The 26,696-nt window shown below is 46.5% G+C and overlaps 1 protein-coding gene across 1 annotated transcript in view; it reads right to left on the minus strand.

The window, feature by feature from the left end:
• Positions 1-26,696, minus strand: part of LOC144608288 (astrotactin-2-like) — a 908,904-nt gene that overhangs the window by 790,833 nt on the left and 91,375 nt on the right. The window contains exon 2 of the mRNA XM_078425904.1: positions 9,716-9,903. Coding sequence (XP_078282030.1) covers positions 9,716-9,903 — 188 coding nt within the window. The remainder of the gene's footprint in view (positions 1-9,715; positions 9,904-26,696) is intronic.

A 26,696-nucleotide genomic window follows, 5' to 3' on the forward strand; every position in this document is an offset into this window, starting at 1 on the left:
AACAAAGCTTGGTAAACAAGATTACAGGACACAGAGGGATGTTGGTAGTAATATGTCACCATGAATTGAGAATTTGTTATTTAAAAGAAAGCCAAGACTGGAGATAAATAGATTTCTCTCAGTCAAGTCTAGTCCGCCATTCAACCGTGGCTGATCTATCTCTCCCTCCTAACCCCATTCCCCTGCCTTCTCCCCACTGCCCCACACACCTGCATTAATCGAGAACATTAAACAATTATTTGACATTTACTTCTCAATCTCTTAGTTCATAACTTAGACCTGTGCCCTCTGGTCTCGGACACCACTGTACTATTTACTGATCTGTGCCTTGTAATTTTACATACCAGTATCAATTCACAGCCCCCCAAAAAAATTAGCAAACCTTGTCTATGCCCTCATTCCCTATTTAACTCCGTTCATATTTTCATATTTCAGATACAGCGCGGAAACAGGCCTTTTCGGCCCACCAAGTCCGTGCCGCCCAGCGATCCCCGCACACTAACACTATCCTACACATTAGAGACAATTTTTACATTTACCCAGTCAATTAACCTACATACCTGTACGTCTTTGGAGTGTGGGAGGAAACCGAAGATCTCGGAGAAAACCCACGCAGGTCACGGGGAGAACGTACAAACTCCTTACAGTACAGCACCCGTAGTCAGGATCGAACCTGAGTCTCCGGCGCTGCATTCGCTGTAAAGCAGCAACTCTACCACTGCGCTACCGTGCCACATCCGGGCTAGGTTCAGCATCCTAGTTTAACCCAGCTTAAGAATAAGGGGTGGGCCATTTAGAACGGAGATGAGGAAAAACTTTTTCAGTCAGAGAGTTGTAAATCTGTGGAATTCTCTGCCTCAGAAGGCAGTGGAGGCCAGTTCTCTGAATGCATTCAAGAGAGAGTGAGATAGAGCTCTTAAGGATAGCGGAGTCAGGGGGTATGGGGAGAAGGCAGGAACGGGGTACTGATTGAGAATGATCAGCCATGATCACATTGAATGGCGGTGCGGGCTGGAAGGGCCGAATGGCCTACTCCTGCATCTATTGTCTATTGTCCTAGTGAATCAGTTCCACACTCTCTCCAATGCAATCATAATCTTGGCAACCCAACTCAAGACAATATTTCGTTACATGGTAATCAAAACAGAGGAGATAAGACGTTTTTCTGTAACTATACCGGGGATTGATGGGATCTCGCTCGGCTGGGGCAGCGAATAAGATTTATCTTCTCACCTCTCCAGAGAGGAAATGAAACCAATTCACGAGATCGGCTTCAGAGATGAAAATCAAAATACTGCACGCGCTGGAAATTCGAGGTGAAATTGTTAATTCCCTTTAGTTTTTGTTTTGGGTGCCCAATCTGCTGAGTGTTCCATAGGTTTACAGGTCACAGGAGCAGAAGTAGGTCATCCGCCCCCATCGAGCCGACTCCGGCATTCAAACATGGCCGATCTATCTTTCCCTCCCTCTCAACCCCATTCTCCTGCCTTCTCCCCATAACCCCTGACTCCTGTGCTGAGTAACGATCTGCCAACCTCCGCTTTAGAGATACCCAGCACTGTTCCAGGGACGGTGATTGCCTGGGATGAGAAGATACGGGGTTGTTGTCGCTAGAGCTCTGAAGAACGAGGGGTTTCTTTGGCTCTGCAAGGTGGTTGCAGGAAGGAGACCTTACCCTTGCTGTAGAATTTAAAACCAGGAGTCACGGTCTCCAAACAAGGGGTCGGCATCTTCGTGCCAAGAAGGGGAGAAGTGTCTTCGCATCGAAGCGTGCAAATCTTTGGAATTCATGTCCTTGGAGAAGAGTGAATGATCAGGCCATCCAGGTAATTTAAACAGAAGTCAATAGATTTCTGGACATGAAGGGAATTAGGTCCTCAGTTCATAAGTGACAGGAGCTGAATAAGGCCGTTCGGCCCATCAAGTCTACCCCGCCACTCAATCACGGCTGATCCATCTCTCCCTCCTTATGCTATTCTCCTGCCTTCTACCCATAACCCCCGTCGCCCTGACAAGTTTAAATTGAGCAATTCAAATATAGATGACGGGAATGGCGCTGTAACTGTAATTCTTTTTGTGCACAACCCGCAGGCATTGCCACTTTCATTTCACTGCACATCGTGTATGTGTATGTGACAAATAAATTTGAATTGAATTGATTGAATTGAATTGAATTGAATTGAATTGAATTGAGGTGTAAGAGAAGCCACGAAGTTGATGAATTGCGTAGTTTGTACTTTCTCCCCTCTGACTTGCATTATATTTTGAATTATATTTTGAATTTTGAAATATGTTATAGAAAGTTCAGAACATTTAATACCCCAGGTGTTATTTTTAAAACTGGTAAGATTTTATTTAGAAATTTGGGGTTGACTGTGATTCTAAGCAAACTCGTAATTGTCAGGTACTGTACCTGCAAAATAACACTGTAGGAGCGCCAAATGGCTTACTCCTGCTCTTATTTCTCACGGTCCGGCATTGAGCAGGGCATTTAATTTCATGCATGCTTCAAGAGGCCGCTGAACCCAGTTAATAAAAGTGTTAACCAGACAATCAGGGCGGGAATTCTGAAATCAAATCTTAAAACGCTGGAAACACTCAGCAGGTCAGGTCGCATCTGTGGATAGGGAAACTGTCTGAAGAAGGGTCTCAACCCGAAACGTCACCCATTCCTTCTCTACAGAGATGCTGCCTGACCCGCTGAGTTACTCCAGCATTTTTTGTCTATCTTTGGTGTAAACCAGCATCTGCAGTTCTTCCTAGACACTGTTAATTTCGTTCGGGCAGTTTACACCCCAGCGGTATGAACATTGACTTCTCTAACTTCAGATAGTTCCTCTGTCCCTCTCTTTCCCCTCCCCCTTCCCAGTTCTCCCACTAGTCTTCCCGTCTCCTATTCCATCCTATCCTTTTCCCGCCCCCCTCCCCGAAATAGACATAGACATAGACATAGAAAATGTCTGAAGAAGGGACTCAACCTGAAATGTCGCCCATTCCTTCTCTCCCGAGATGCTGCCTGACCCGCTGAGTTACCCCAGCATTTTGTGTCTACCTTCTGTTAATATTACAGATCATTTCTGATATGAACAAAATTTAGTTTCAGTTTAGTTTAAAGATACAGTACGGAAACAGGCACTTCGGGGCACTGTGTCAATCAACGCTCACCTACAGATGTTCAATCCTACACACTGGGGACATTTTATAAAAGCCATTCAACCTAGAATCCTGCACGTCTTTGGAATGTGGGAGGAAACTGGAGCACCCAGAGAAAGGCCACGCAGTCACAGGGAAAATGTACAAAGCTCTGTCCCGAAAACACATGGTCAGGATCAAACCCAGGTCTCTGGCGCTGCGAGACGGCAACTCTACCGCTGCACCACTGTGCCATCAACGAATGACTGGCAATGCTAGTTCTCTTTCCACAGATGCTGCCTGACCTAGTGAGCATCTCCAACATTTTTTGGCTCTGATTTCCTATTTCCAGCATCTGTCATTTAATGAGTGGGTGACCTCTCGGGCCGAGACCCTTCTTCAGACTCGACCCGAAACATCACCCATTCCTTCTCTCCAGGGATGCTGCCTGTCCCGCTGAGTTACTCCAGCATTTTTGTGTCTACCTTCGGTTTAAACCAGCACCTGCAGTTCCATCCGACCCATCTGTAATTTAACATTGAATTGATTCCCACTTCTCTTTCAGGAAAGCAGCCTTTGAAGGAAATCTGCTTCCCTGGAAGGTTTTTTGACCTGAAACATTACATTTTATTTCTTTCCACAGATGTTACCTTACCTGCAAATTAATGGTTCTACACTGAATGAATGTAGAGCAACAGAAATTGTATTAACTGCTTTGGCTGTTGAAAATGCCTTAATTATTGTTTTCCACATATCTAAATTGAGGGCTTTCTCCTGCAGTGTTATTTTGCATGTACAGTACCTGACAATTACGAGTTTGCTTAGAATCACAGTCAACCCCAAATTTCTAAATAAAATCTTACCATTTAAAAAAATAACACCTGGGGTATTAAATGTTCTGAACTTTCTATAACATATTTCAAAATTCAAAATATAATTCAAAATATTAACAAATTTGTCACATTAACTTATTTTTAGATTTAGAGATACAGCGCGGAAACAGGCCCTTCAGCCCACCGGGTCCGCGCCGCCCAGCGATCCCCGCACATTAGCACTATCCTAGACACACTAGGGACAATTTTTTTTACATTTACCCAGTCAATTAACCTACATACCTGTACGTCTTTGGAGTGTGGGAGGAAACCGAAGATCTCGGAGAAAACCCACGCAGGTCACGGGGAGAACGTACAAACTCCGTACAGACGGCGCCCGTAGTCGGGATCGAACCTGAGTCTCCGGTGCTGCATTCGCTGTAAGGCAGCAACTCTACCGCTGCGCCACCGTGGCACAAGATATTTAGATATCTTTAGGGCGGCATGGTGGCGCAGCGGTAGAGTTGCCGGCTCACAGCGCCAGAGACCCGGGTTCGATCCTGACTACGGGTGCTGTCTGTGTGGAGTTTGTACGTTCTCCCCGTGACTGTGTGGGTTTTCTCCGGGTGCTCCGGTTTCCTCCCACACTCCAAAGACATACAGGTTTGCAGGCTAATTGGCTGTGTACGACAGTGCTAGTGTACAGGGTGAATGGTGGTCGGCACGGACTCGGTGGAACGAATGGCCTGTTTCCCCTCTGAATCTCTAAACCAAAAAAACAATGTGTTCAAGAATAGCTTCTTCCCAACAACCACCAGGCTCTTGTACACTGCCAACAGTAGCCATTGAACTGTGGAGTGTCCTTGGTTGCAGAAAGGACTTTGGGCTTATATTGCAACAGTGTTAGAGTGAAGGGCAAGTAAGGTGGGAGCGAGGGAGCCTGGATGGGATTCTGGTCAAGAGAAAGGAGGCATGGGACCAGTCTAGGCAGCAGGTATCAAGTGCATCCACGGATGAGTTTTGGGAACTGAGCAGACTTAAGAAGGAGTCAGTCCGCCTTAACCAACCTGATCTCCCGGTGGTTGAGCACTTCAACTCCCCCTCCCACTCCCAGTCTGACCTTTCTGTCATGGGCCTCCTCCAGTGCCATAGTGAGGCCCACCGGAAATTGGAGGAACAGCAATTTCCTGTTCATATTTCGCTTGTGCAGCTTGCAGCCCAGCGGTATGAACATTGACTTCTCTAACTTTAGATAGTTTCTCTGTCCCTCTCTTTCCCTCCCCCTTCCCAGTTCTCCCTCTATCTTCCTGTCTCCACCTATATCCTTCCTTTGTCCCGCCCCCACCCAACTCTAGCCTTAGAGGGAGTACAGAGAAGGTTCACCAGATTGATCCCTGGGATGGCAAGACTTTCATATGAAGAAAGACTGGATAGACTCGGCTTGTACTCGCTGGAATTTAGAAGACTGAGGGGGGATCTTATTGAAACATATAAAATTCTTAAGGGGTTGAACAGGCTAGATGCGGGAAGATTGTTCCCGATGTTGGGGAAGTCCTGAACCAGGGGTCACAGCTTAAGGATAAGGGGGAAGTCTTTTAGGACCGAGATGAGAAAACATTTTTTCACACAGAGAGTGGTGAGTCTGTGGAATTCTCTGCCAAAGAAGGTAGTTGAGGCCAGTTCATTGGCTATATTTAAGAGGGAGTTAGATGTGGCCCTTATGGCTAAAGGGATCAGGGGGTATGGAGAGAAGGCAGGTACGGGATACTGAGCTGGATGATCAGCCATGATCATGGTGAATGGCGGTGCAGGCTTGAAGGGCCGAATGGCCTACTCCTGCACCTATTTTCTATGTTTCTATGTTTCTATGTAACCACTCAGATGCTACGTTGTCTACTGGCTCCTTGCATTAATGGCAGTAAACGCTGGCAGTTTTATAATTAAGATTGCAGCACAGTTGTTGTCTCTTTTTCTTTTTGAATATGCGCATACTCACGCGCATTATTTCTCGTTAAGTAGAAGTGCTACGTAGGATTTGCAGGCAAGCTTTTCTTTATGTGTTTGCACCTCGCCCTGGCTCATTATATTCACCTGTATAGGGCGCAACAGTGGCGCAGCGGTAGAGTTGCCGCCTTACGGCGCTTACAGCGCCAGTGACCCAGGTTCGATCCTGACTACGGGCGCTGTCTGTACGGAGTTTGTACGTTCCCCCCGTGACCCGCGTGGGTTTTCTCCGAGATCTTCGGGTTCCTCCCGCACTCCAAAGACGTACAGGTTTGTAGGTTAATTGACTGGGTAAAAATGTGAAAATATTGTCCCTAGTGTGTGTAGGACAGTGTTAATGTGCGGGGATCGCTGGGCGGCGCGGACTCGGTGGGCCGAAGGGCCTGTTTCCGCGCTGTATCTCTAAATCTAAAAAAAAAAATCTAAAAATCTACAGGTTTGTTGGTTAATTGACTGGGTAAAAATGTAAAATGGTCCCTGGTGTGTGTAGGGTGTTAGCGTGCGGGGATCGCCAGTCGGCGCGGACTCGGTGGGCCGAAGGGCCTGTTTCCGCGCTGTACTTCTCAGCTAAACTAATGTGTCTTACCCATGTGGATGCTGTACACAAACTACGGGCATTTTGTATTTTACATCAGGGTTACGCGCTTAAAAAGCACCGTGTAAATCAAAAAGCATGCAAATCAAACATATGCCTCGCACTACACGCAACAACACTGCCAGGCACACATTTTAGCGCATTAATTACACAAATAAGAGCATGTAAATTATACTTTGGTAGTAATTAGACTAGGGCATGTGCTAAAAACATGTAAACCAGCACACGTGAAATGTGTAGTGCCCAAAGTTTTGTTCAGACATTTCAAATGATGCATTTCCACAGGTAGATTCTAGCTTTGTGCTAAAAATATCTTCCTGAAGGAGAATTGAAGCAGCTCGGAAGATGTAATTGAATGAAAGTGGAGCAACTGGCATCTAATGGCTAAACGGTTGTTCATATGTGATGGGAGCAGAAGACTCCTATCAGGTCTACTGCGCCAATCAATCATGGCTGATCTATCTCTCTCTCCCTCCTCATCTCATTCTCCTGCCCTTCTCCCCATAGCCCCTGATGCCCGTATTAATCAAGATTTTTTAGAATTAAATAAAAACCAGATTTCTCTGGCGATTGGCCTTGTGACTATATGCCAATGAAATGTGCTGCAAACACCATAGTGACGTAGCTATCAACATTAGCCAATTCCCAAATAGTGCTATACAGCGTGATATGTAGTCTGAAACACATTAGGTACACGCACAGAGTCTCTTGCCCGGAGTAGGGGAACCGAGAACCAGACAACATAGGTTTCAGATGAAGGGGGAAAGAATTAATAGGAACCCAAGGGGTAACTTTTTCACACAAAGGGTGGTGGCTGCATGGACCCACGTCACCTTTAATAATCCAGAATCTATCAATCTCCGCTTTGAAAATATCCATTGACTTGGCCTCCACAGCCATCTCTGTCAATGAATTCCACAGATTCACCACCCTCTGACTAAAGAAATTCCTCCTCGTCTCCTACTTAAAGGCACATCCTTTTATTCTGAAGGCTGCGCCCTCGAGTTCTAGACTTTCCCACGAGTGGAAATATCCTCTCCATATCCACTCCATCCAGGCCTTTGTTGTGAAAGCATCCACTTCAATAAGGCCATCAAGACTGTAAAATAGAGCTTGTTTTTCAACTTGACCCAGGAACACATCAAGTCAAGTAGTCCTAGTAAATCACCAGAGAGTCCAAGGCAATTTTGAGTGGATGCTCTATGTTGAAATGAGAAATTGGCTATATCAGGCACCCCCTGTCACTTTCAAATGTCCTTCTTTCAGATAATTTCACGGGGAACATGACCTCCAAAGTTCAAATCTGGAGCTGAACGACTGTGGATGAGTGTGCACTGCAGAGCCAACACACGGAAGAACGACACACAAAATCTCCAATTGCAGGCAAGCACTCTCCACTCTCAACCTCAAACATGAATTGGAACTTATCTTGAAGCGACGAATGAGGGAGAACCTTGAGGACCTGGCGGCGGGAAGGTGTGGGTGAGGAGAAAGTTCACGTTCACAAGTTATGGGAATTAGGCCATTAGGTCCATCGAGTCCACTCCGCCATTCAATCATGGCTGATCTCTGCCACCGAGTCCCATTCTCCTGCCTTCTCCCCATAACCCTTCTAATCAAAAATCTGCAGTTTTGGTCTCCAAATTTGAGGAAGGATATTCTTGCTATTGAGGGCGTGCAGCGTAGGTTTACTAGGTTAATTCCCGGAATGGCGGGACTGTCATATGTTGAAAGACTGGAGCGGCTAGGCTTGTATACACTGGAATTTAGAAGGATGAGAGGAGATCTTATTGAAACGTATAAGATTATTAAGGGGTTGAACACGTTAGAGGCAGGAAACATGTTCCTAATGTTGGGGGAGTCCAGATCCAGGGGCCACAGTTTAAGAATAAGGGGTAGGCCATTTAGAACGGAGATGAGGAAAATCTTTTTCAGTCAGAGAGTTGTGAATCTGTGGAATTCTCTGCCTCAAAAGCAGTGGAGGCAAATTCTCTGAATGCATTCAAGAGAGAGTTAGATAGAGCTCTTAAGGATAGCGGAGTCAGGGGATACGGGGAGAAGGCAGGAACGGGGTACTGATTGAGAATGATCAGCCATTTTCGAACATTGGCTCGAAGGGTCGAATGGCCTCCTCCTGCACCTATTGTCTATTGTCTATTGTCTATTGACCTTCTCCCCAGACCTCTGACAACTGTGTTAATCAAGAATCTATCTATCTCTTCCATAAAAATATCCATTGACTTGGCCTCCACTGCCTTCTGTGGAAAGAATTCCACAGATTCACCGCCCTCTGACAAAATAGGTTCCTCCTCAAATTCTCAAGAAGGGTCTCGACTCCGTCTCTCCAGAGATGCTGCCTGTCCCGCTGAGTTACTCCAGCTTTTTGTGTCTCTATTCCAGTAGACTTAATTTTCTTTCACTTTCACAGAAGGCAAAGCATTTCCCCCCCCACACTGCAACGACTGTACAACAGATAAACATGGCAGGCTGTCCATCACCTGTTTAATTTGGAAAAAGAAAAGATACCATATATCTAGGATTTGAAGGGTGTGCATTTGGTTACATTCGACGAGGCGTTATTTTCTTCCCTTTCATTTCTCACTTTGATTATTTCATATGAAACGGCAGCTGGATGAAAAGATAGATGCCAGCCTTCAGACCAATATCGTTGTCACTACTGATCCAGGTATTGCAGGTCTCGATGCCAATAAAACTATCCCACACATCAATCAAGTTCAGTTACACTCCTGTGCTCGATTACTTAACCAGCATCAGGTACACACAAGTAAAGTCATTCTTGTGCAGATAAATTCTGGAGTTCAAATTCGCAACCTCTTGCAATCTTTTCTGGGAACATCATTAACCCGTTCAGTGCCACCCCCCCACCCCCATCCTCGAGAACACTCAGGTCACGGCCAATAGTGAAACACAAAAAAAACTTGGCAGTGAACAGGTTAAAATCGTAGGCAACGTTACTTGAAACCCACCGAGCTGCAATGACGCACTGTATCAGTTTTCCAATCGGTGGACGTTCAGCGTCCACAGACCGATGCGCACTTGCACACCCGCACCAGCGACGAGCTTGTTGAGCTCACAATTTACCCGCGATGCCCGACGCGCAATGCGAGGGGGACCATGAACGCCAGGCGGCTCTCCTCCCCGGGGGTCTTACCATGACGGAGACGTGGAGGACGTGCATCTGCTCATCCACGATCTCGGAGGGTTCCCGCTGGGTGGGTGGAGTGGTCTGGGAGAGGTGCTCCACGTTGCTCATCGAGACGTGGAAGTAGAGAGTCCCGTTCTCCAGCCATTGCTGCTTCCAATGGACCAGGGAGATATCTGCAACTGTGCCAGTCATCTCTGCAATGGGGGGAGAGGGCAGGGGGGGGGAGGGCAGGGGGGAAGGGGGGAAGGGGGAAAAAAAAAGTTTAATTAAAAATTCCAAGTTACATTTTAAAAAACACCTTCAACAAAGCGGCCGCCTCAGCCCAATTTCTAATTTCAGGAGAAACATAGAAACATAGAAAATAGGTGCAGGAGGAGGCCATTCAGCCCTTCGAGCCAGCACCGCCATTCATTGTGATCATGGCTGATCGTCCACAATCAATAACCCGTGCCTGCCTCCTCCCAAAAAACCCTTGATTCCACTAGCCCCTAGAGCTCTATCTAACTCTCTTAAATCCTTCCAGAGATTTGGCCTCCACTGCCCTCTGTGGCAGAGAATTCCACTACAGTATCCGGCGCTGCATTCGCTGTAAGGCAGCAACTCTACCGCTGCGCCACCGTGCCTTCTGTCGTGGGGTACACTGACTCCCCTCCTCCCCTCCTCCCCCCCCAAATCTTCGCACATCCGCAATCCTTTCCACTCGTCACTTTAATTTCATGTTTCATCCACCTTGTGTTTTTCTGACTGTTGGCAGATCAATTTCCCTCTTGGGGTAAATAAAGTTCTATCGTATCGGATCATAACTCATGTCTGCTTTCCTGTTTTAAGTTCGAGCACTAGAGATCTTAATGCTCAAGAGGGTTGCACTTTCAAGTTGAACAGGACCATCCTCCCAACACCCTAACGACACACACCAGAATGCTTATGAGCGCCAGAAGCCACAAAGGCAAAAGATTGGAACAAAATCAAACAAAAACAGAGGGTGGTAAATCTGTGGAATTCTTCGCCACAGAAGGCTGTGGAGGCCAAGTCAGTGGATATATCTGAGGCAGAGATAGACAGATTCTTGATTAGTGCGGGTGTCAGAGGTTACGGGGAGAAGGCAGGAGAATGGGGTTAGGAGGGATAGACAGATTAGCCATGATTGAATGGCGGGGTAGACTTGATGGGCTGAATGGCCTAATAGCCTAATGTTGAAAGACTGGAGCGACTAGGCTTGTATACGCTGGAATTTAGGATGAGAGGGGTTCTTATCGAAACGTGTAAGATTATTAAGGGGTTGGACACGTTAGAGGTAGGAAACATGTTCCCAATGTTGGGGGAGTCCAGAACCAGGGGCCACAGTTTAAGAATAAGGGGTAGGCCATTTAGAACGGAGATGAGGAAAAACTTTTTCAGTCAGAGAGTTGTGAATCCGTGGAATTCTCTGCCTCAGAAGGCAGTGGAGGCCAATTCTGTGAATGCATTCAAGAGAGAGCTAGATAGAACTCTTAAGGATAGCAGAGTCAGGAGGTATGAGGAGAAGGCAGGAACGGGGTACTGATTGAGAATGATCAGCCATGATCACATTGAATGGCGGTGCTGGCTCGAAGGGCTGAATGGCCCCTTCCTGCACCTATTGTCTATTGTCTATTGCTCCTATCGTTTACGATCTTATGAGAATCCAACTCATCCTATTTGGAGAAAGGGCAACGTTTTGACAGGCAATCTTTAAAAAATTGCTGCTCTTTTGAAGTGATAATGGGTTTAGTTGAGGATTAATATCCATTTGCATTAATAGTCTTGTGATGCAGGCTCTTGCATTAAAAGCAAACGTCAATTGACTTAACAAACTGGAATACATTGCTCACTGGGTGAAGGAGGAAAACGTGAAAAACAGGAGCGATTTATTATTGCCCAGCAAGATGCTGCTTAATTTGCAAAGTGGCAGCCAGGCAGGCTTCAATCAAGTTGGATCATTATAGGCCGTGGATTGCTAACCTAGCAACAATTCAGTTTCAGCCGAATAATTGGGTGGGAGGGTGGAGGAGAAACCAATTCCAATGAATTGTACATCAAGGGAGGAGATTGAAGTCAGTGATGGCCTCTTTGAACGAGCTATCTAATTAGTCTCTGGACTTTCCCCTTCTACTCTCCATCTTCAAGCTAGTTCGCTGCGCTGAAATGTTGCTTCCATTCGGGTGGCTTGTGTACTACAGCAGTCAAATGTTTGTACAACCGAAGACTGGGTGACAGGGTGTGCTAGATCGCTAGCGTTGCCAACTATCCCGTATTAGCCGGGACATCCCGTATTTTGGGCTAAATTGGTTTGTCCTGTACGGGACCGCCCTTGTCCCGTATTAGGCCCGGTCGGCGCTCTAGGCCCGGACACTGTAGGCCCGGACACTGTAGGCCTGGATACTGTATCATATTGCCATGATCATATTGAATGGCGGTGCAGGCTCGAAGGGCCGAACGGCCTACTCCTGCACCTATATTCTATGCTTCTATGGACACAGAAAGCTGGAGTAACTCAGCGGGACAGGCAGCATCCCTGGGGAGAAGGAATGGGTGACGTTTCGGGTCGAGCCCCTCCTGACCCGAAGAAGGGTCCCGACCCGAAACGTCCCCCATTCCTTCCCTCCAGAGATGCTGTCTGTCCCGCTGAGTTACTCCAGCATTTTGTGTCCATCTTGTAGGGTTTAATTTACTATTTCGTCTGAAATAAATCTACTTGCAAACAACAACAGTGCAAGAACCCTTCAGAATTTTAATATCTTCACAGCAGCATGCCTCTTTGCAATTTGGTTGATGATAAGTGGAGAAGATATCCCCTGGGAAGGTTTTCTAAGAGCCAGATAGACTCGATGTGTGAACATAAATGTATGAGAATTAATACGGGCTAAGCTTCCATTGATTGATCACTCTCCACTGCAGAGTCTTGTTACGTCCTCGGTCGTCACCAGTCTCTGCTGATGTGAACCATGCAGTCACAGGGGAAATTAGTGCTCCAACAGTGGATAGCGTGCAATCTTCACCTGGTATCGCTGGAGTGTGAAAACGCACACCTCCAGATTCAGGGACAGTTTCTTCCCAGCTGTTATCAGGCAACTGAACCATCCTACCGCAACCAGAGAGCAGCGCTGAACTACCATCTACCTCATTGGTGACCCTCGCACTACCCTTGATCGGACTTTGCTGGCTTTACCTTGCACTAAAGGTTGTCACCTTAGCATGTCTGAAGAAGGCTCTCGACCCGAAACATCACCCATTCCTTCTCTCCTGAGATGCTGCCTGACCTGCTGAGTTACTCCAGCATTTTGTGAAATAAATACCTTCAATTTATACCAGCATCTGCAGTTATTTTCTTACATTAGCATGTGTCCATGTACCTAAAGATTGTAAATGGTTCAGTCGAAGGTATCACAAAATGCTGGAGTAACTCAGCGGGTTACTCAGGGGAGAAGGAATGGGTGACGTTTCGGGTCGAGACCCTTCTTCAGACCCAATAGGTGACGTTTCGGGTCGAGAAAATTGTCACTGTGTATTGTCTTTCCGCTGGCTGGTTAGCACGCAACAAAAGCTTTGCACTGTACCTCAGTACACGAGGCAATAAACTAAACTGAAGTGAACTGGTCTTTTCTCACTTTCAGCTGCCAGTCTAATGATTTTGGCAAAAAAAAAATTTAAGGATGTTTCGTTTGGTTCAAAATTGACAGTTCCATTGGACCCGGTTTCAATCCTGACTACGTGTGCTTGTCTGTACGGAGATTGTACGTTCTCCCCATGACCTGCGTGGGTTTTCTCCTGGTGCTCCAGTTTCTTTCCACATTCCAAAGACGTACAGCATTGTAGGTTAATTGGCTTGGTATAATTGCAAAATTGCCCCTCGTGTGTGTAGGATGGTGTTAGTTCACGGAGATCGCTGGTCGGTGCGGACTCGGTGGGCCGAAGGGCCTGTTTCCGTGCTGAATCGCTAACTAAACAAAACTGCAGCACTCTCCTTGGAATTTTGTTGTTCTGAAATGTGTGACGAATGATTACTTGAATGAAGGTCGCAGCCAGAAAGAATATAGTTTAGTTTAGACAGTGTGAGGAAGTGTCTCGACCCGAAACGTCACCCATTCCTTCTCTCCAGAGATGCTGCCTGACCCGCTGAGTTACTCCAGCATTTTGTGCCTATCTTGGGTTTGTAGGTTGAGTGATCTTTGTAAATTGTTCCTAGTGTGTAGGGAGTGGATGCGAAAGTGAGATAACATAACTCGCAGGAATAGGTAGACACAAAATGCTGGAGTAACTCAGCGGGACAGGCAGCATCTCTGGAGAGAAGAAATGGGTGACGTTTCGGGTCGAGACCCTTCTTCAGACTGATGTCAGGGGAGGGGGCGGGACGGTGGCACAGCGGTAGAGTTGCTGCCTTACAGCGAATGCAGTGCCGGAGGTTCGATCCTGACTACGGGTGCCGTCTGTACGGAGTTTGTACGTTCTCCCCGTGACCTGCGTGGTTTTTCTCCGAGATCTTCGGTTTCCTCCCACACTCCAAAGACGTACAGGTATGTAGGTTAATTGACTGGGTAAATGTAAAAATTGTCCCTAGTGTGTGTAGGATAGTGTTAATGTGCGGGGATCGCTGGGCGGCGCGGACTCGGTGGGCCGAAGGGCCTGTTTCCGCGCTGTATCTCTAAATCTAAACAAACAAACATACAAACGAGAGTTTTAGTAGATAGATAGATGGGCAAAAGCAGGCGAGTATATATGGGATATGTTGGTTGGTCTGAAGGGCCTGTTTCTGTGCTGTGTGACTCCAGGATTACGATGCACTCACACTTTTTGTCCTTCAGCGACTGCCCCAGAAGATCACCCCTTTAATTTCCTGCCTTGTTATTTTTCGCAAAGGGTTTAATGTGTTTTGGATTAAAGTTCTTTCTCTCGTCATTAACTTGGATGTAAACGGTGAAATGCCACTTTAAAACGTCGCACAGGGGAATGCTAATGCTGGCGTGTTGAAATAGTTATGCAAATGGACTAATCAGCATTTGTGATCGTCCTCGTTTCAGAATGACTGGCGCAAGGGGAAGCGGTCCTGCAGAGGCCTGGCTAGAATGGATGTGGAGGGTATGGTTCCACTGGTGGTCTGAGGCTAGGACCAGAGGTCACAGCCTCAGAATACAAGGACCGTTCCTTTAGGAAGGAGATGAGGAGGAATTTCTTGAGTCAGAGGGTGGTGAATCTCTAGGATTCATTGTCGCAGAAGGCTGTGGAGGCCAAGTCTTGTTGACATATTTAAGATGGAGATTTAACAGATTTTTGATTAATTAGGGTGTCGAGAGTTGAGGGGAGAAGGCAGAAGGATGGGGAAAATGTAGATCAGCCATGATCGAATGGCGAATAAACTTGATGGGCCGAATGGCCTAATTCTGCTACTCAAACTTATGAACCACTTAGAAACATAGAAAATAGGTGCAGGAGGAGGCCATTTGGCCCTTCGAGCCAGCACCGCCATTCATTGTGATCATGGCTGATCATCCACAATCAGTAACCCGTGCCTTTCAGAAAGCCTTCGACAAGGTCCCACATAGGAGATTAGTGGGCAAAATTAGAGCACATGGTATTGGGGGTAGGGTACTGACATGGATAGAAAATTGGTTGACAGACAGAAAGCAAAGAGTGGGGATAAATGGGTCCCTTTCGGAATGGCAGGCAGTGACCAGTGGGGTACCGCAAGGTTCGGTGCTGGGACCCCAGCTATTTACGATATACATTAATGACTTAGATGAAGGGATTAAAAGTACCATTAGCAAATTTGCAGATGATACTAAGCTGGGGGTTAGTGTGAATTGTGAGGAAGATGCAATAAGGCTGCAGGGTGACTTGGACAGGTTGTGTGAGTGGGCGGATACATGGCAGATGCAGTTTAATGTAGATAAGTGTGAGGTTATTCACTTTGGAAGTAAGAATAGAAAGGCAGATTATTATCTGAATGGTGTCAAGTTAGGAAGAGGGGATGTTCAATGAGATCTGGGTGTCCTAGTGCATCAGTCACTGAAAGGAAGCATGCAGGTACAGCAGGCAGTGAAGAAAGCCAATGGAATGTTGGCCTTCATAACAAGAGGAGTTGAGTATAGGACCAAAGAGGTCCTTCTACAGTTGTACCGGGCCCTGGTGAGACCGCACCTGGAGTACTGTGTGCAGTTTTGGTCTCCAAATTTGAGGAAGGATATTCTTGCTATTGAGGGCGTGCAGCGTAGGTTCACTAGGTTAATTCCCGGAATGGCGGGACTGTCGTATGTTGAAAGGCTGGAGCAATTAGGCTTGTATACACTGGAATTTAGAAGGATGAGGGGGGATCTTATTGAAACATATAAGATAATTAGGGGATTGGACACATTAGAGGCAGGAAACATGTTCCCAATGTTGGGGGAGTCCAGAACAAGGGGCCACAGTTTAAGAATAAGGGGTAGGACATTTAGAACGGAGATGAGGAAGAACTTTTTCAGTCAGAGAGTGGTGAAGGTGTGGAATTCTCTGCCTCAGAAGGCAGTGAAGGCCAGTTCGTTGGATGCTTTCAAGAGAGAGCTGGATAGAGCTCTTAAGGATAGCGGAGTGAGGGGGTATGGGGAGAAGGCAGGAATGGGGTACTGATTGAGAGTGATCAGCCATGATCGCATTGAATGGCGATGCTGGCTCGAAGGGCTGAATGGCCTACTCCTGCACCTATTGTCGATTGTCTATTGTCTATTGCCTGCCTTCCCTCCATATCCCTTGATTCCGCTAGCCCCTAGGGCTCTATCTAACTCTCTTTTAAATTCATCCAGTGAATTGGCCTCCACTGCCTTCTGTGGCAGAGAATTCCACAAATTCACAACTCTCTGGGTGAAAAAGTTTCTTCTCACCTCAGTTTTAAATGTTGAAGGGGAGTATTTATTGCACATATTGCAGATATATACATGTAGACAATAGACAATAGACAATAGACAATAGGTGCAGGAGTAGGCCATTCGGCCCTTCGAGCCAGCACCGCCATTCAATGTGATCATGGCTGATCATTCTCAATCAGTACCCCGTTCCTGCTTTCTCCCCATACCCCCTGACTCCGCTATCCTTAAGAGCTCTATCTAGCTCTTTCTTGAATGTATTCAGAGAATTGGCCTCCACTGCCTTCTGAGACAGAGAATTCCACAGATTCACAACTCTCTGACTAAAAAAGTTTTTCCTCATCTCTGTTCTAAATGGCCTACCCCTTATTCTTAAACTGTGGCCCCTGGTTCTGGACTCCCCCAACATTGGGAACATGTTTCCTGCCTCTAACATGTCCAACTCCTTAATAATCTTATACGTTTCGATAAGATCCCCTCTCATCCTTCTAAATTCCAGTGTATACAAACCTAGTCGCTCCAGTCTTTCAACATATGACAGTCCCGCCATTCCGGGAATTAACCTAGTAAACCCACGCTGCACGCCCTCAATAGCATGAATATCCTTCCTCAAATTTGGAGACCAAAATTGCACACAGTACTCCAGGTGCGGTCTCACCAGGGCCCGGTACAACTGCAGAAGGACCTCTTTGCTCCTATACTCAACTCCTCTTGTTATGAATGCCAACATTCCATTGGCTTTCTTCACTGCCTGCTGTACCTACATGCTTCCTTTCAGTGACTGATGCACTAAGACACCCAGATCATGTTGTATGTCCCCTTTTCCTAACATGACACCATTCAAATAATAATCTGCCTTCCTATTCTTACCACCAAAGTGGATAACCTCACACTTATCCACATTAAACTGCATCTGCCATGCATCCGCCCACTCACACAACCTGTCCAAGTCACCCTGCAACCTCATAGCATCTTCCTCACAGTTCACACTGCCACCTAGCTTTGTGTCATCGGCAAATTTGCTAATGATACTTTTAATCCCTTCATCCAAGTCATTGATGTATATTGTAAATAGCTGCGGTCCCAACACCGAGCCTTGCGGTACCCCACTAGTCACTGCCTGCTATTCTGAAAGGGACCCATTTATCCCCACTCTTTGCTTTCTGTCTGTCAACCAACTTTCTATCCATGCCAGTACCCTACCTCCAATACCATGTGCTCTAATTTTCCCCACCAATCTCCTATGTGGGACCTTGTCGAAGGCTTTCTGAAAGTCGAGGTACACCACATCCACTGACTCTCCCCTGTCAATTTTCCTAGTTACATCCTCAAAAAATTACAGTAGATTAGTCAAGCACGATTTCCCCTTCGTAAATCCATGCTGACTCTGAACGATCCTGTTACTGCGATCCAAATGCTCCGCAATTTCGTCTTTTATAATTGACTCCAGCATCTTCCCCACCACTGATGTCAGACTAACCGGTCTATAATTTCCCGTTTTCTCTCTCCCTCCTTTCTTGAAAAGTGGGATAACATTAGCTACCCTCCAATCCACAGGAACTGACCCGGAATCTATAGAACATTGGAAAATCATTACTAATGCGTCCACAATTTCAAGAGCCACCTCCTTAAGCACCCTGGGATGCAGACCATCAGGCCCTGGGGATTTATCAGCCTTCAGTCCCATTAGTCTACCCAAAACTTTTTCCTGCCTAATGTGGATTTCCTCCAGTTCCTCTGTCACCCTAGGATCTCTGGCCACTAGAACATCTGGGAGATTGTTTGTATCCTCCTCAGTGAAGACAGATCCAAAGTACCGGTTCAACTCTTCTGCCATTTCCTTGTTCCCCATAATAAATTCCCCTGCTTCTGTCTTCAAGGGACCCACATTTGCCTTGAATATTTTTTTCCTCTTCACATACCTAAAAAAGCTTTTACTATCCTCCTTTATATTATTGGCTAGTTTACCCTCGTACCTCATCTTTTCTCCCCGTATTGCCTTTTTAGTTATCTTCCGTTGCTCTTTAAAAGAGTCCCAATCCTCTGGCTTCCCACTCTTCTTTGCTATGTTATACTTCTTCCCTTTTATTTTTATGCTGTCCTTGACTTCCCTTGTCAGCCACGGGTGCCTCTTACTCCCCTTAGAATCTTTCCTCCTGTAACCTGTGCATTAGCGTTGGACTGGTGGTCTTTGGAACAGTAACATCAGCACAGTTTCGTTTGGAGATACAGCACGGAAACAGGCCCTTTGGCCCACCGAGTCCGCACCGACCTGCGATCCCCGTATACTAGCACAATCCTACACACACTAGGGACAATTTGCAATTTTTTTTTAACAAAGGCCAATTAACTTACAGACCTGTATGTCTTTGGAATGTGGGAGGAAACTGGAGCCCCCGAGGGAAACATAGAAACATAGAAAATAGGTGCAGGAGTAGGCCATTCGGCCCTTCGAGCCTGTACGCACCGCCATTCAATATGATCATGGCTGATCATCAAACTCAGTATCCCGTACCTACCTTCTCTCCATACCCCCTGATCCCTTTAGCCACAAGGGCCACATCTAACTCCCTCTTAAATATAGCCAATGAACTGGCCTCAACTACCTTCTGTGGCAAAGAATTCCACAGATTCACCACTCTCTGTGTGAAAAAAAACGTTCTCATCTCGGTCCTAAAAGACTTCCCCCTTATCCTTAAACTGTGACCCCTTGTTCTGGACTTCCCCAACATCGGGAACAATCTTCCTGCATCTAGCCCGTCCAACCCCTTAAGAATCCACGCAGGTTCACGGGGAGAACGTGCAAACTCCGCACAGAGAGCACTCGTGGTCAGGATCAAGCCTGGATCACTGGCGCTGTGAGGCAGCAACTCTACCGCCGCGCCACCATTTCGCCCAGTTATCTAACACAAGTCATCCTCAAACAAGGGCGTACACATCAAAGTTATCTACTGTATAGCGAGACACAAGCAGCTGGAGCAACACAGCGGGTCAGGCGACATCTCTGGAGAAAAGGAATAGGTGACGTTTGGGTTCTTTGCATTTTGTCTTATCTCCTGTAGCAATGTCTGACTTGGCAGCTTTTCTGGCTGGTACTGAGCAGTCGAAAGGGATTTGTTGCAAGGGAGAACACATGAGTGTCATTGTGCACCCAGTAGTAAATGTTCCTGGTTGTAAGTTGTTGTGACAGATAAGAGGAACAGCTTGAAGATCTCTTTGTTCGTCTAATTCTACCTGCCTCGGGAAAGCTTGCTGTTTTTCAGATCCCCCGCTGAATCAAACACGGGACAAGATCACACAGTGTGGAGTCACCCTTTGATCCAGTGCCGTGGCAATGCGGCACAAGACATCCTGGGGCGTGTGCATAATGTCGTAGTTTAAAGATACAGCATGGAAATCTAGCTGGAAATGAGTGTAGCAATGACGACAGCCACTCTCGGGTGTGCAGAGCAACTTTCACAGGGCAAAACCTCACTGGACATAATATACAATATATCTTTATTGTCATTGTACAGGGGTACAACGAGATTGGGACCCTTTATTGTCATTGTACAGGGGTACACCCTCACAGAAACGCTACCAACCAAAAAAAGAGATGAGCACACTGGGTCCCAAGACAAAGAACTTCAGTTTACACGTGCAGTGCGGAAACGGGGCCCGTCAGCCAACCAAGTCCACGCCGACCAGCGATCACCCTATACACTAGCACTTTCCCATACTCAACATGATTCTCGGATGAGGACTGACGCAAAATGCTGGAGTAACTCAGCAGGACAGGCAGCATCTCTGAAGAGAAGGAATGGGTGACGTTTCAAATTGAGTCTGAAGAAGGGTCTCGACCCGAAAACGTCACCCATTCCTTCTGTCCAGAGAAGCTGCCTGTCCCACTGAGTTACTCCAGCATTTTTATAGACAATAGACAATAGGTGCAGGAGGAGGCCATTCGGCCCTTCGAGCCAGCACCGCCATTCAATGTGATCATGGCTGATCATTCTCAATCAGTGTCGATTTTCGGTTTAAACCAGCACCTGCAGTTCCTCCCTACACATGATTGATTATAAAACGACCAAACATGGAAACTATCTTCAAATGAAGCGATCACCTTGTCACTTTTTTATCTCTGTCGGTGGAATTTTCAGCATAACATCTTCTGGGAATGGTGAAGTGGCTTCAGAACTACACAACAATCTACATTCAAACTGAAACGGAGAAAAATAAGTACTATTCTACCTTTTTTACCTTGTACATTAACAGTACTCCATTGCATGTCAACAGAAATAGCAACTTCTGTCAAATGATCCACTTAACTTCATGGCCGCTCAACACTGTCAGATTGTTCAATTCTCATTTCCCACACTACTGGATCCAGCCTGCAGACAACATCCTGAGAAGTGAAATGGTCTATTTTGGTAAAGCACACTTTTTCTCGGTGAACCTTGTTGACATTGTCCGAAGGTAATTTAAGGAAGTCAGCTAAAAAAAAGATACTTGGCTCACATGTGACAGGAGCAGAAATAGGCCATTCGGCCCATCAAGCATCCTCCCGCCTTTCAATCATGGCTGATACAATACAATACAATATATCTTTATTGTCATTGTACAGGGGTACAACGAGATTGGGAATGCGCCTCCCATACGATGCAATAAATTAATTAATTTAAACAACAACAACCCAACGAAACAAATTGTAACAGTTTTAAGAGAGAATAAAGTGCAAGTAGATCTGTGCCGGTTCGCTGTGCGATGTGACCATCGGGCTCAGCAGGACCGGTTCATAGCAGCTATGGCCCTGGGGATGAAGCTGTTCCTGAGTCTGGAGGTGCGGGCGTAGAAGGCCTTGTATCGTCTGCCCGATGGAAGGAGTTCGAACAGACTGTTGCAGTTCGAACAGACTATCTCTCCGTCCCCCCCAACCCCATCCTCTGCCTTCACCCTTTAAATTCCATCAACTTAATTGACTGTGGCTATCGTTCACGGAATGCATTATGTGAAAAAGTGCCTGGGTTGCCAGGCAGATATTGTATCAGGGACGCACAAATCTGCTGTTGGAAAAAAAACTGCAGATGCTGGTTTAGATCGAAGGTAGACACAAAATGCTGGAGTAACTCAGCGGTCAGGCAGCATCTCTGGAGAGAAGGAATGGGTGACGTTTCGGGTCGAGAACCTTCTTCAGGAATGGGTGACGTTTCAGGTCGAGAACCTTCATCAGGTTCTCGACCCGAAATGTCACCCATTCCTTCTCTCCTGAGATGCTGCCTGACCCGCTGAGTTTCTTCAGCATTTTGCGTCTACCTTCAAATGTGCTGTCGGCTGCAAACGGATCCAGTGAAAAGACGTGTCGGAAGGAACTGCAGATGCTGGTTTACACAGAGGACAGACACAAAATGCTTGGAGTAACTCAGCGGGTCGGGCAGCATCTGTGGAGAGAAGGAATGGGTGACGTTTCAAAGAGTGCTGGAGTAACTCAGCGGGTCGGGCAGCATCTGTGGAGAGAAGGAATGGGTGACGTTTCACAGAGTGCTGGAGTAACTCAGCGGGTCAGGCAGCATCTCTGGAGAGAAGGAATGGGTGACGGTTTGCGTCGAGACGTCCTGTAGGCTCCTTATCCTTTAGTTTACAGTGCAGAAACAGTCCCTTCAACCCACAGAGTCCTCGCCAAGCAGCCATCCCCGAACACGGGCACTATCTTACACCCAGTAGCAACAATTTACAATTTTTCCCAAGTCAATTGGCCTATAAACTCTAATCCCAGAATAGAATCAATCTATTCCAGAATAGAGCTGGAACAGACTGAAGGGTCTGGACCCAAAACGTCACCCACGCCTTCTCTCCAGAGATGCTGCCTGTCCCGCTGAGTTACCCCAGCATTTTGTGCCCAGTCATAAGATGTCTACCTAAAGACTGATCTTCATTATTGTATCACCTGCACCAGGTATAGCGATAATCTCACATGTACAAAGTTGAACCCGATTTATTAGCATCATCAACTGTTCAGTTCTTGTGTACTTCAGAACATGACTTGCTTCCAATTGCTCTTTACTGTTGACAGCCAGGTTATTAATTAGTTTACTGAAATAAAATTGCTTTATTTAATTTTGTGCAGGAAGGAACTGCAGACGCTGGTTTACACCGAAGATGGACACAAAATGCTGGAGTAACTCAGCGGGTCGGGCAGCATCTCTGGAGAGAAGGAACGGGCGATGTATCGGGCCGAGACCCGGAGTCTGAAGAAGGGTCTCGACCCAAAACAAACATCACCTACTCCTTTTCTCTAGAGATGCTGCCCGACCCGCTGAGGCACTCCGGCATTTTGTGTCTATCTTTGTTTTATTCGTTTTGTTTGATGCCATTTATTTATGGCACTAACTGGGCGACTTGCATTAAGCCTTGGAGATTAATGAGCGTGGAAAATCCAGGATGGTTCTTGAGAATCAACATCTTCATTTGAAGGAAGTGTGCACCATGATTGGTGTCTAGGACTCAAAGAAAAATCTGCATGGGGGACGAGAGAGTGCAAATTCCTCTCTTAATAAAATAACTTCCCCTCCCCCCCCCCCCATCAGAAACAAACACCGATGATTAATGATGGGATGATTAGCTTCCAGGTAAAGCCATGCAGACCTTAAGCAAGCTTTCTGCACTCTCAGTGCCACTGTAACGCCATAACACTAACATTGTATTCTGATTGCTGGTTCTCTTTGCTCTACCAGCTGTATGGCTCCATCACCGATTGTTCCATCAACTGGAACGTTGGCGTGGCAGTAGAGATGCTGCCTTACAGCGCTTGCAGCGCCGGAGACCCGGGTTCGATCCCGACTACGGGTGCAGTCTGTACAGAGTTTGCACCTTCTCCCCGTGACCTGCGTGGGTTTTCTCCAAGATCTTCGGTTCCCTCCCACACTCCAAGGACGTACAGGGTTGTGGGTTAATTGGCTTGGCATAAATGTAAATTGTCCCTAGTCTGTGTGTGTGTAGGATAGTGTTAGTGTGTGGGGATCGCTGGTCGTCGCGGACTCGGTGGGCCGAAGTGTCTGTTTCCGCACTGTATCTCTGAACTAACTGATGGTCCGACACCTCTTTTAATCTGGGTAAAATTTACGAGAATGCACTTGAAATCCCCGCAGCTGGAAATCCCCTGAATGAGAGGCCTGACCGGGTGGTCAACATTCTATTCTACAATAGACAATAGGTGCAGGAGTAGGCCATTCGGCCCTTCGAGCCAGCACCGCCATTCAATGTGATCATGGCTGATCATTCTCAATCAGTACCCCGTTCCTGACTTCTCCCCGTACCCCCTGACTCCGCTATCCTTAAGAGCTCTATCTAGCTCTCTCTTGAATGCATTCAGAGAATTGGCCTCCACTGCTTCTGAGGCAGAGAATTCCACAGATTCACAACTCTCTGACTGAAAAAGCTTTTCCTCATCTCCGTTCTAAATGGCCGACCCCTTATTCTTAAACTGTGGCCCCTGGTTCTGGATTCCCCCAACATTGGGAACATGTTTCCTGCCTCTAACGTGTCCAACCCCTTAATAATCTTATACGTTTCGATAAGATCCCCTCTCATCCTTCTAAAAAAAAATTTGTATTTTTGTGACTGCATTAAAATAATTAATTGACCACAAAATATATTTTCACTCATTAAACCTGAAACATACTAAAGATCTTTGGATTTTGTTCCCATTCACCTTTGTTCCTTCCATTTTCACATCCAATTCCTCATGCATTACATTCAGAAGGTTATATAAGAAGATAACTGCAGATGCTGGTACAAATCGAAGGTATTTATTCACAAAATGCTGGAGTAACTCAGCAGGTCAGGCAGCATCTCGGGAGAGAAGGAATGGGTGACGTTTCGGGTCGAGACCCTTCTTCAGACTGATGTCAGGGGGGCGGGACAAAGCTTTGTCCCGCCCCCCTGACATCAGTTTGAAGAAGGGTCTCGACTCGAAACGTCACCCATTCCTTCTCTCCCGAGATGCTGCCTGACCTGCTGAGTTACTCCAACATTCAGAAGGTTGTTAGACTCTGTGTACTAGAGAGTAAACATATGGCATGAATGAGCAACACTAAATCAATGGTCACATCAGTGAATACACAGTGGATGGTAGTTGTTCTGGGGAGTGTTGTGGAGCATAGGGATCTCGGAGTGCAGGTAGATAGTTCCTTGAAGGTGGTGTCAAAGGTAGATAGGGTGGTCAAAAAGGCATTTGGCACATTGGCCTTCATCAGTCAGTTGAAGTCGGGAGGTCGTGTTGCTGTTATACAGGACGGTGAGACAGCAATTAGAGTATTGTGTTCAGTTCTGGGCACAATGTTACACGAAAGATGTCGTTAAGCTAGAAAAGGTGCCGAGACGATTTGAGGATGTGGCTAGGATTTGAGGGCTTGAGCTATAGACCGAGGGTGAGCAGGCTAGGGCACAATTGCTTGGAGCGCAGGAGGATGAGAGGTGATCTTATAGAGGTGTACAAAATCAAGAGAGGATTGGATCGGGCAGACGCACAGAGTCTCTTGCCCAGAGTATGGAGAAATCGAGAAGCAGAGGACAAAGGTTTAAGTGAGGGGGGGAAAGATTTAATAGGAACCCAAGGGGAAACTTTTTCACACAAAGGGTGCTGGGTGTATGGAACGAGCTGCCAGAGGAGGCAGGTAGTATCACAATGTTTAAGAAACATTTAGACGGATTAATGGAGTGGACCGGTTTAGAGGGATATGGGCCAAACGCAGGCAGGTGGGATGAGTGTAGATAGGGCATGTTGACCGGCGTGGGCATGATGGGCCAAAGGGCCTGTCTCCACGCTGTATGACTAAAAGCATCAGGCAAATATAGTATTCTAGAGCTGTTCATGTCAATAACCAGCGAGTGGGCCATGGCAGAAACCCCATCATATTTTCTCGTTTAAACACATGGCAACCAAATGCAGTGACCTTGCGTGTTTGACTGAAGTTACATAATTCAGATGGAACCTTCAGCCGTCAAAAGTAAATGCCATTTACCCATAGGGCAATCTGTAAATTAGATTCATTTGCAGTCAATCATCCAAATTTTGCATTAATTTTTATTTTAACAAATGCAAACCCACTTCCATTCAATGTTTTAATCAGCAAGGATATTATTATGCATGCAAAAACGTACACAAGGAAATACAGCACATTACTGGACAACAGCTAAATAGCCTCAAACCAGTGTGCATTAACATCCAATTCTGTAATTAGATGAGGTTCGTTGTGTTTTTTTTTTAGATAATTACCATTGCAAACATCATCTTGTTGAAGGCAAGCAAGTGCTTAATCAGTCTGCACAAGTCAGGTCACGAATATCACCTTATTTTACGCCTAGATTAAAACAGCAATAAACGGACATTTTATCACCGTAATTGGTCCCATTAACTGGAACTCAGGCTGAATCCATGTTGCCAGAATCCACCATTTTGTTACCCAGCCGATTTCCGTCACGTTCTCGTGAAAATGTCGCACAGAATCCAATTTCTTTCTCCTTCAGACTTTTAAACGTCCTCATTACACCCTCCCCTCAACGCAAAGGTGCTGGAGTAACTCAGCGGGACAGGCGGCATCTCTGGAGAGAAGGTATGGGCGACGTTCCGGGTCGAGACCCTTCCGCAGAAATCTCGTCTCAACGAAGCTGTGCTCGACCCTAACAATTGACACAATAGTTTCCCATCGCTGTAAGCAATGCGATCACTGAGGCCTTCAAGTTTATAAAGAGACATTACCTCATGACCCACAAAACCGAGAATTCTATTAGATTATTTTAGGGGAGGTAGGGAGGGGGGAGGTAGGGAGGGGGGAGGAGGGGGGAGGAGGGGGGAGGAGGGGGGAGAGTGAGGAAGGGAGAGAAAGGGGAGTGGGGAGCAGGGAGAGGGGAGTGGGGAGGGGGGAGGAGAGAGAGAGATTCCCTCAACTATTCCTTCCTGGCCTTTTGATTAGTACGGGTGGCAGGGGTTATGGGGAGAAGGTCAGAGAATGGGGTTAGGAGGGAGAGTTAGATCAGCCTTGATTGAATGGCGGAGTAGACTTGATAGGCCGAATTTCCTAATTCTGCTCCTATCACTTATGAAATAAGCATTTGTACTATGTGATACAATCAAGTAGTATAAGAAAATAACTGCA

This window comes from Rhinoraja longicauda, chromosome 31 (genome assembly GCF_053455715.1).
Source record: "Rhinoraja longicauda isolate Sanriku21f chromosome 31, sRhiLon1.1, whole genome shotgun sequence".
Classification (NCBI taxonomy): Eukaryota; Metazoa; Chordata; class Chondrichthyes; order Rajiformes; family Arhynchobatidae; genus Rhinoraja; species Rhinoraja longicauda.